General features: G+C 36.3%; 1 protein-coding gene across 1 annotated transcript; it reads left to right on the forward strand.

Annotated features, from left to right (window-relative positions):
• Positions 1–8,127: 8,127 nt before the first annotated feature.
• On the forward strand, positions 8,128–9,634 carry zgc:165583 (uncharacterized protein LOC100073338 homolog). Its single transcript, XM_017685215.2, has 2 exons — positions 8,128–8,354; positions 8,508–9,634. Exon 2 carries the CDS (start codon positions 8,531–8,533, stop codon positions 9,560–9,562), a length of 1,032 nt encoding a protein of 343 aa, XP_017540704.1. The 5' UTR covers positions 8,128–8,354; positions 8,508–8,530; the 3' UTR covers positions 9,563–9,634.
• The last annotated feature ends 1,862 nt before the right edge of the window (positions 9,635–11,496 follow it).

An 11,496-nucleotide genomic window follows, 5' to 3' on the forward strand; every position in this document is an offset into this window, starting at 1 on the left:
TTTACACGGATATTATTCTAATATTTAACGGATTTAGAGGTTTACCCACCTCGGTCAGTCGGATAGAAATTGTATTGTGAATGGCCTCAATCGGAATAGAATACGTCCATGTAAACACCTCAATCGGAATATATGAGGTGTTTACATGGACATATTTTATTCCGACTGAGCTATTAGTCGGATTATTAACGGATTATTAGGCTGCATGTAAACGTGGCTATTGACTAACAGTTCAGAAATGCGAAGAAGTAGTCTTGTGAGCTGTGAAGTTCTTTCATTTTTGCATAAATAATTTCTTCAGTAGTTTTTCGAATGATAGGTTAATGTTTGTAAATTATCATTATTTGCAACTAAGATTATCAGATTCCTCTTTTTTGTGTGAAATTAAAGTCTAAACTTGTAGGACAAGTTGATTTCAGGGGACTGCTGAAACCACTGAAAGCTGAAAGACTATAAGTTACACTGCAAATTGCAATCATGAACCAGTATATGTCAGATAGAACACAACTGATCGCCAGTTAGAGTTTTTAGAACGGCATCTAGTTATAATTATTGTTGAAGGGAGTCTCAAACAATATCTCCCAGACTTATGTTTTCAACTATGGTAAGCAAAGGATTTTTAAGAAATAAGGCAAAATCCAAGGAAAGCAGTATTGTTTGGAAGTCTAATACATTTGCAAAGCAGTTGAGCTCAGTGAACTAAATCATTTCACAGCGATTGCATGTCTTCCTGTGTTTTAGTCAATGTTTTTAGTTTCAGTGTACCAGAATTTTTCAGGTTCCTGTTAAAATCGTTCCAAATTTCTCCTTGGAAACTATATCTTAATTTCTGAACTTTTCATGAGTATATGTCTAAACTCACACAATTTATTACTTTTATTATTAGTGTTAAGTGCCGTCAAGTCGTTTCCGACTCCTTGCGACTATATGGACAGTGTTTCTCTAGAATTTTCCTTCTGTTTGGGTCTTCAAGCTTCTCAATGGCTCATGATTCCTCTGATTGTATACATGCACGTTATAGCTGGCCATCCTCTTCTTCTTCCAAGCATGATGGTCTTTTCCAATGAACTGGTTCTTTTCAGAATATGTCCACAGTAAGATAGCTTCAGTTTGCTCATCTGGACTTTGAGTGAGAGATAAGGCCTGATTTAGTCTAAGACCCATTCATTTGTTCACCAACACCATCCCTCCAGCTCTAATGCTTCTATGAAATCCTTCTCCTAGAATCCTCTGGGAGATCACGTGCCTGCCGACCCTCCACAGCACTCCAGTCACCGTTCTCACTCACAGGAATACTAATCTGATTCCCTTGTTCTTGTTGTCACATGACTAGATGTAGTTAGTATAAAGCTCAGGGTTTTAGACTAGTTTCCTTGTGAGGTATTGTTTCTTCTCGAGAAAACTACTGAGCCGGGGTTCTGACCACATTTTGTGATATTCCGACTTTCTCTGGATTCTCTGATTTTGTATTTACACTTTTGGATCTGGTTGCCTGGTTTTGTTTGTTGTTTGTCCTTCTTTGTAATTACAGTTCATTGTTCTGCCGAGTGCCATCCTGTGTCATATTTCTTGAGTGCTGGATCCTCTGTTGTCTGTTGTTGTCTCTGTTGTTGATCTGAGTTGGCAAAAGCTATAAACCATTTCCACATCTTTTCATCAGTGGTAAAGTCTTTCCTGTTTTCATAACCTTAGTCTTCACACAAATTATATTGTACAAATTTGTCATTGTTATGTTTGAAATATTTCCATATAGTGCTCTGTTTAGATTGGGCAGTTTTGATGAACATGTGATTATTGACCATTAGTGTGAGGCACAATGTCAATTGTCCAATGTCCCACCTTCTCTGCAGTTCTTACATCACATCTTGTTCAAATACTTCATTTTTAAATAGAAGTACACAAAGTACAAACAGTTAAGTCACCTACAATCTTTCAGTGTGTTTCATAAAACAGTGCAGTTTTCCTGTTCACCCTGTGTTAAATTCTTGTTGAAAATTGTTTTTTTCTTGTCTCTATTTAATATTACAGTTTGAAAAATGACAAACAGTCCAAAAGTGTGAGAGGGTCTAGGCCCTCAAATGCAGAAAGAATATTTGAGCTGCGTTTTTTAAGACAATGAAATTTGATTTGTTTTCTGTGAGTGCTGTCTTTGTACGACCAATCAAAAGCAGTTTGCCAGTCTTTGATGTGTGCTAACAAGGCTTACTAGGCTAGCAATCGACTTTGTAATTGAAGAAATAGTTGGCTAAATGTTTAATTAAATAAAAAATCATTTAGATCAGCAGTATTCTATGGACTAGCATGTTCTGGCTGTAAGATTTTCATTTTTGCAGCGCTCCCTAAATGATTTACTAGGCTAATCGGCTTACCAGCGGGCCAAAGGTTTTATAACCTATAACCTATAACCTAAGAATAGCTCAACCTGTTTGCATTGAATTCACTGTAGTAATTGAATAACAAGCCTTATTTTTTAAAGGATTCAAGTCTTGTTAACTGTAAGAATGTGAAGAAAAGTGACTTGTAACATATCAGGCAAGTATCCGAGTGCTCCTGCCACTTCTTATTATATCAAAGGATGCCCAATCTTGGTATTGGTGATCTACTACCCTATCTACTAAAGAGTTTAGCGCCAATCCTATCTAACACATCTGATCTAGGTAATGCTGTCAGGAGTATTAAAGGTATTTGTATTCAAATTCTCCAGGGGTTAGATCTCCAGGACCAGGGCTGGACAACCCCTGTATTATAACTTTCTGGTCTGCCTATTGAAACTACTAGGTTTGGATTACCTAGTTTGAGTGCTTTTTTAGTGTGCACCTTTAAGAAACAATTGAAAAAGTTTCTCTTTAATTTAATGTTTAATTAAAATTCTACATGTCATTGGTATTTAATTTTAAAAATTTGATCTGTTGCCTTATATGATTTTAATTTTATGGACTTGCCACTGGTATAAAAATGTTTTATAAAGAAAGTTAGCATTATTATTCTTATTTTACTTTTTGCCAGTAGCCCTTCAGCACTCTTAGAGAATAACTGCACTGCTGATGCAGGACTTTTAGATATAATTTTTAAACTTTTTTTGGCATATTTTCACGTATACAGAGTGTATACCAACAGGACAGGGCACAACTAATAGTTAAATTAATGAATAATCATTGATTCGCTCCTTGATTTTACCTGATATGTGGCCCATGGCCTTATTAAGGCCCAATCCCATTTCACCCCTTGCTTTTACCATTTAGCCATGCCCCTCTATTTTGGGTGTTCACACCAAGGGTAGGGTGTCTCAATTTTTGCTGAGATAGAGGGGTAGGAGGAAGTGTTAGAGCTACATGGCCCTCCAAACGGAGGTGCAAGATTGCTGCACAAGCAACCAAGAAACAATCAACACGCTGAGCATTGAATTATCTTAGTTTAGTGTCGTTTCAATGTATTATGGTCCTTTTCTTCATTTCAAGCAAAAAAAATTTCTAGTAGTTGCTGATGTCTTGATAGCTAGCTAGCCTCATTTCCTGTTCCACATTAAAGCAGTCAGCAGTTCTGATGCCTGAAGCACCAGAATGTAGCTGCTGTGCCATTTAAGGTGGAACAGGAGAATTTGAGCAAGAAGTTGGTGAATATCTGAATTCAGCTTCAAATCACTGAAGAATTAGGGGTGGGCAGTAATAAATAATTGTTGCATCCCCCCTCTTTGAAGGCCTGTGATGCCCTAAATTTAATTACACATTAGCAGCGAGGTTGCTGAAGTTAATTGATAATGAATTAATGTTCATTTTATCTGAGTATTGTCCCATTTTATAGGGAAAGATTTCAACCACTACCCCTTAAGTCCATTCCAAGGGATGAGGTGATACTCAAAAGCAAGGGGTAGGCATAAAAAATAAGCCAAGTTTCATTATACTTTCCAGACACGGCCAGCAGTTGTGCTCATTGGCTAAATGCATTTTGCGACTACAAACCTTGCCAGTCTGTGGAATATGAAGAGTGATATGGAGCTGTAAAGGAGGCAGGGGTGATGACACAACTCCAAAAGTAGTGGAGAAAAATGTATTAGTTTTAAACAGTAATAATAAAAACAACAATGATAATAGTAGTAATAATAATAATAATAATAATAATAATAATAATAATATCTAAAAATCTAGACGTTTAACTTTAACAGGCAAAAGGTGGGTTGGGGTTGGGAGAGAGTTGTGTGACAATGCCCGGCCCCTCTGAACCTCTGAAGTCAGTACAGAGAAGGTTTGAGGTTAGACATAACCAGTAAACGTAGCAATACTCAAGATCATATCTTAAAGGGAAATTCCACAGATTTTTCAAAATTGCAGTTTTCACAGTGTATTTCATGTGAAATGCTCTGTCCTAGAGAAACTTACTGAGTCCAAATTGTTTATAGTGGTCATGAGAGGAACCTGACACTCAAAGATTTGAATGCCTCTAAATGTCCCTTCACAGACAGTTATTTCATGAAGTCCTTACAGATACTTTGCCTGATGCCTGAGAAATTGTTTTATACCAAAAAAGTCCATTCCTGGCACAGATGGTGTCTTCTTACCTTCACTGTTTGGTTCTTTTTTCATTGTCTTTTGGAAGGAATAAGAAAGTCACCACTGAGAGGTGCATTACACCCGTGTTACACATTGGACACTCACAGTACAAGTGGAGGAAGCGATTTTTTTGTCAAAACTTGTTTTCTGCAAGGTTAGCCTCAATGAGCTAATCAGCTAGCCATTCAAACTTTGCATTTAACTTTTGTGAACATATAAAGTTTTTGGATAATTTTGTCTGACTGTAGTTTTTTGTTTTAAACAGTGGTGCATTATCTATATTTGTTGCTGTTAGCCATATAGGCTTTACCATCCTTTCAACCAAAAGCCCCCAAATCAAATGTTACGGTTTTGACATATTAAGTATGTTATTGCTATGGCTTTGAAACAGCTTTGTCTGCCACTTGTGTTCTTTTTATCCCTTAGTCATCCGAAGGCTCATCTAACACATTTCACTTAAGGTAATGTAATAATGGAACGGCCCTTAAGATGGCGACAATAATACACCAAAGCAGAAATGGTAAGGCCAAGCGGATAAAGGCATGTTAAAGCTGGTACTGAAAAGGAAAGAGGTACACAAAGGCTTGTTTGAGTTGAACTGTGTCTTATCTTCATGGTCAGTGAGAGTAGCCTGTTGTAGTCGAGAGAGGAAACACAACATCTTAAGGAAACTACATGCTGAATTAAATACAGTTGGTGTCTACAAGAAAGAAATCAAAGACAGGCCTGTTATATCATTCTCAATATACCTAAGTCTGCATCCATTTTTATTTTGATAAACACAAGACATAAGATATGCATTATGGCTGTTCCATTAAAATGTGTGATATTATCACACCTGGCATAAAAAGATTTATAGAGTAGCAAAATTCAAGGGCTTTGGAATAAACCAAGGCTTCATCAAGCCGTTTCTGAGTTTGCCGACTTCCGAAGAGTTTATTACATGTTTTTTTTACTGCTTTCAAAATAAACTTTTTTATGGAATTTATTTTCTATGAGAAACAGTAGCATAGACAAGCAGATATGGAATATATTTATAAAATTACATTTCAAATACAAGATCTCAGCAATTACCATTCCTGGTTAGGTTTATTTACATTTATTATACTCCCAAAACATGTATAGTCAACTTATATGTGATAATGTACTCTACAATGAAATATTTTGTAGATAGTAGCATAGTAAAATAGAAAAACAGCTTGCCTAAAGATTTTGTTCATCCAGCTAGGCAAGAATACAAACAGTATAGTTTGCCTGCCTAATGCTTAAAAAAATTATATTAACATGCATACGTGCCATATTTCCATTAATTTCAAGTTAAAGAGTTATTTAAATATATGCAAGAAAGAATGAAAAGGTACATTTACTCAGAACACTGTGACCTGTGCTCCAACTTGTTATTGATGCTCATAGACAGAAAGCGTTGTTTGTGCTTTAATAAAGTCCTAACCTGTGGTTGGGAATTATTGGCAAATTAAAGGTTGTAACCTTGTTAAAAAAAAACATTTCAGCTTAAAAGGACTCCACTACATTCACTTTTTTGAATAAGCTTTTGACTAAACTACGTTTGAAAATAGCTGAGATAACTAAAAAAACACTTCTTCTAAGACAGCAAAGAGTTTCTGAAGGAAATTGTCCTACATTTAATTACATGATCACTAGTATGATGAACAAGTGACCGTCAAGGCTGTGTCTGATATTGGAGACAGACATAATTGTGCAGTCAAAAAAAAACTGAATCTAAGAGAAGGAACAGATGTTTTCTTTGGAGCATGTGAAAATCTCAATCTCAACACTAAGTGTAGGAAAGGTGGATGGTTGTAGACAGTGGGAATATCGAGCCATATCATGAATCTAAGAGACTATATGCAATATTTGTTTCACTTAAGTTTAATTTAACTGCATAAAATATGTGTTTCAGTAGAGATTTCTTTTTTCAGACTTTGGGACACATTTGCTTCAACAATGCCATCTAACTCTTCATCATGTGGCCATGAGGGACATGGATACAGTCTCACTTCCTGCTTTAAAATGCAGGGGTGTGGCTAAAATAAGGCTCCGCCTATGGACTAAAATTCTGTACTTCTGTAGTGACAAGAAAGCAAGGAACAGAGTTTTTTTATTTAAAAAATTGACTCATAATAAATCTAAATCGTTAATCACTTAGAAAATTCAATTAGAATTAAGAAATCAAAATTATCTTTTTAAAAATAACATTGAAACATTAAAAAAATGTGAGTATTAATTCCACATGTTGAAGTTTATGGGTTATGGTTTGGGACAGCCACCTCCTAATAGAAAGTATGCTAAAAAATGATGGTTTTGTGTATATGCAAACTTATTATCATCTCAATTAATGTCTTGGGTTTAAACAGACCATAAAATAATCCTTGTAAATATCTAGAGTCTTGCTTCATTGTTTACTTGTGGGTTTTTTTTGTACAGTTTGAAATAATTTGTTGGGATGGTCCAAATATGAATATGCTAGTAGCAAAATGAGAGTTTGTATTATTTTGCCGTCTTAACAGACCTGTGGGGAGTAGGCTGATATTTCAGGGTTCTGTTGTGTGACACAGATCATCGTTCAGATTATTCATATGCACTACTTGTATACACTTTTGCATTGTTTTCTGTGGTCTATACATTTCTTATAAATATTGTTTACCCATTCTATAATTCTGCTTATAATTCCACAGTGTGTTTCCTTAGTAATTCAGCACAAACTGATCCCATCTTGTATGAGCATGGGGTAAGTTATTTCACCACACTTGGTTTAATTAAGCAGGTAGAGCCAAATGACTACATTTAACACATTTAGTTTTAAAACAGCAATCTCTAGTTACGCATTTTCACATCAATATTTAAAAAATAACCTAGCGAAATCTAGCTAAGAAATGTTTTGCCATGTTAGTTTTAGATGTAAGAGTTATGTGATCTCAAGCAGTATTGCCCTGGGTATGTTTTCTTCTGGACTCTGATTGGAAAGGGGGCAGGGGGTGTAGGCTAGGAACCACCCCAGGGGTGTGTATGTACAACCCATCCATCCATCCATCCATCCATTTTCCAAGCCGCTTCTCCGTCAGGGTCGCGGGGGGGAGCTGGAGCCTATCCCAGCAGTCTTCGGGCGGAAGGCAGGATACACCCTGGACAGGTCGCCAGTCCATCGCAGGGCAACCACCCCAGGGGTGTGTATGTACAACCCGTTTGCAAAAAACAGTTGTTACACTGTGCAAAATGTAAATAAAATCTGAGAACAACACACAATAATGTATATCATGACCCACTGAGTCGTAACATATTCTCTTTTTTTTTGTTTTAATCTTTTTCTTGTTTTCCAAAATCCCAATCTGGATTGATTTCAGAGATATTAGGTTTATGAAAATAATTAAATATTGGGTGGAAAGGCAGTGGCACAAAGCTATTTTGTGTAGCAGAAAGAAATCTGTTGCTAATTTCTTTTTCTTTTGGCATTTTGTGGTAATTTTTGGATTTGAGACTGAAAACGTGATTGCAGCTACTTTGGTTACGGGCTTTTATTATGACAGAATTTGTGACAGGACGTTAGTCGAATATCTGATGACGTGATCTGGCAGGAATGGAGCACCGAGCCAGAAAAGCACAACAACTAAAGACATCTGCAGTATTTAAAGATAAAACAGAAAAATAAAACCGTTCTGTTTAAAGAACACCTCCGTACAGTGGAGCAGCAGTGAATACGCCACCCGTCTGCTCTCTGCTTGTGAAAGTGAAAGTGAAAGAAAGACCATCGACATTTTGCTGAAGACCTGCAAGCCTCGCTACGGCGAGGTGCGTTTGTCCATCCAGTCACCGAAGGACAACTTAAGCCTTAAGATTTCTAAACTTCCTAATTGATACTTACATCCATATGACGTCACTTCACAGAGACTCTCTGAAAGTTGCAGAGTTCAAACATAAATTGAGGATGTGTTTATGTTTCAGGTGAAAGCTCTCTCTGACCAGTAATGGAGCATGTTACAGAATCTGCTGATAGGCATGAGGTCCGGCTGATGGTCATCGGGAAAACCGGAGCTGGAGCGAGCGCCTCTGGAAACACTCTACTGGGACACAACCTGTTCCAGTCAGCGCGAAGCTTTTCTTCCGTGACACTCAGATGTAAAGGCGAAACTGCTTTTGTTGCAAACAGAAGACTCACAGTATTTGATACACCAAATTTCTTTAATTCATCCTGCCCTGACATTCACGGGGAAGTCGAGAAGGGACTTCGCTCGTCTTCTCCTGGACTTCACGCACTGCTTTTGGTTCTTACACTGGACACTTACACCAAGCTGGATGCAGATGTGCTGACTGTATATAAACAGACATTTGGCAAGGAAGCCCTGAAATACACAATCGTTCTCTTTACACATGGAGACGAGGTTCAAGGTGCTTCGGTTGAACAGCTGATTGAACAACACAGAGAGATCTCCAACTTAGTAGAAGAGTGTGGTGGGAGATACCATGTACTTAACAATAAGGATCCATCAAACAGGGCTCAGGTGACTGAGCTACTGGAGAAGATAGACACCATGGTGTCTGCTAATGAGAACAGCTGCTACACACTAGAGATGTTCCTCTATGCCCATGCATTCACAGCACACTTTAAAAGAACAGTTCAGGCTGTTCTGCAAATTAAGCCACAGTATGTGTGTCTAGTTCTGATTGTAGCCATAGGATGCATTAACATGCAGAATAAAAGGTCTGGAGATGTTATGAATTTTGGTCATGGGTGTCTAACAGGATTAGCTGCAGAAGTAGTAGGAGCGCTGTCAGGAAAAGCTTGGGAAGTAACCTTTACAAATCTAAGCTGGGCTGCCAGGGGATTTAATCATAAGTGTGCAGCCAGGATAAAATTCCTGGGCATTCCAGTAGGCTCTGCTGCAGGGCTGATAGTTGCACACTACATAGGTCCTCAGGAACTGTCCATTAGAGTGTTTTCAGGACTAGCTGGAGGTGTTGCAGCAATTATGGGAATGTCTAAATACATCTACATGTAAGTGATGTACAAAAACATATCCTTATACAGGTATGATTTGGAATAAAATTGTATACTGGCCTTCTTATATATATATATATATATATATATATATATATATATATATATATATATATATATAAACAAAACTGAACATTGACCTAATTTAGAATTTGCTTTGGAAAGTAATTCAACTGGTAAAATTGAATCTCTTTTTCAGTATTTTCTTTATTTGAATGCATTACAATACATTATTCTTAGCAGTTGGACATGCAATTCTCAGACCATCTTATATTTGATTGCTATTTATTTAGGCATGTATTTCATTCTCTGTTGACCTTTGAATATTTTGTTAAATCTTACTTAACAAAGTAAGATAATTATTAATGACTATTAGTTATGACTTTACATATAAAAGGTTTCATAAAAATTGTTTTATGCTCTTTTTCTTTGACTATGAACAGTATAGTGATTATGTATAATGGCTATAAATTGTTCTATGCCCGTGAATACCCAAAAATAATCTATCTTTTACACCCTTGCAATTCTGTGTACTGTATAAAAAGAAAATATGTATATGTAGAAAATTTACACTCAGAGGGAGTTCCAGTTAAATTACTGTGAATCATAACATTTCTGGCAAGCCTCATGTCAAATAACTGTAGTAGTTCATTGACAATAACAAATTAGTGAAAAATGTCAGAACATTGCCCATGAAATTAAATAAAGTAAAATAAATAAATAAGTCCTGGAAACTCTGTCCAAATCAAGATGGATGTCCAAGCAAGGTTAAAATAGCACTTTCTTCCAAATCAACCTTCTAAGCAGGCCCCATTCTAATACCGTGTATACTAAATAATAATCATTAAACCATTGAAACGTGGATATATTCATCAAAGGAACCTTAATCAGAAATCAGGAAACTACAGATATATTGATCAAAAGAAATCATGAGACAGGAGCTCTGCTCACCAACATTAAGCACATGATTTTTATTCTATTAATTCCATTTATTTACTGATAAACAATGATAGTGTAGAACACGCGCTTATACTCTTATACATATGCTTTGTCTAACAGCAAAATTAAAAAAAAAATTTCAGAACAGCAAAATCCATTAAAAAAAGGAGTGAAAGTACAGCACGCAAGAGTATTAGGAACATCAAACAAAGCTCATTTGAAGAGTTTAATTCCAAAATGTGAAATATCAGTTTTTAAAGACATTTTGTAAATGTTAAAAACTGACAAAAATTAGGCACCCTATATAATTATTTCACATCACTTTCCTCAAATACATTAAGCACAGGTATATATTACAAAAGAATATTACCTTTTCGAATGCAGTATATCGCTGTTGTCAGAAGAAAACCTTGTATCTTCATTTTTGACATAAAATAAAAAATACCCTTTACATTGTAAATTTCATAATGAATGGAATAAAAGAAATCACTGAAAATTATTTGAAAAAAGTCTGGGTCCATTGCCTCACATTAAAAGTAAAGTATGTTTTTTCCTTCTCCTGTAAAGTTACAATTTTTGAGATACAAGGCTTTCTTCTGACAACAGCGATGTGCTTCTGAAACAACAGAATCTCATAAAATTCAACAAATTAGACATAAAACACATTTATGTACACAAGAGGAAGGTTTTCAAATGAAAACTGCATAAGACATGAATATTAATACAAATATGTATACACAGACATTTCCAATGTGTCAAAACTTCATGATGAACGGACCAATAAAAATGGTCACAAATTCACTTTTAATGTCACGATTGGCCCCTCCCAGTCCTGTCCATGTGTTCAAGTTTTGGTTTAGCCCCCTCCTTTCATGACTCCGCCCCTGATTCTCCCCACCTGTTTCCCACCTGTCCCTTGTTTACCCTGTATATTTAAGCCCTGTGTTTGGCCCTTGTGTGGGCTGGTCTTTGTTGGTTATACTGGTCTTTCTACAG

The sequence above is a fragment of the Pygocentrus nattereri genome, chromosome 1 (assembly GCF_015220715.1).
Source record: "Pygocentrus nattereri isolate fPygNat1 chromosome 1, fPygNat1.pri, whole genome shotgun sequence".
NCBI lineage: Eukaryota > Metazoa > Chordata > Actinopteri > Characiformes > Serrasalmidae > Pygocentrus > Pygocentrus nattereri.

Coding starts and splice junctions, on each gene's coding strand:
- zgc:165583 (XM_017685215.2), top strand. CDS start 8,531: ATGGAGCATGTTACAGAATCTGCTGATAGGCATGAGGTCCGGCTGATG.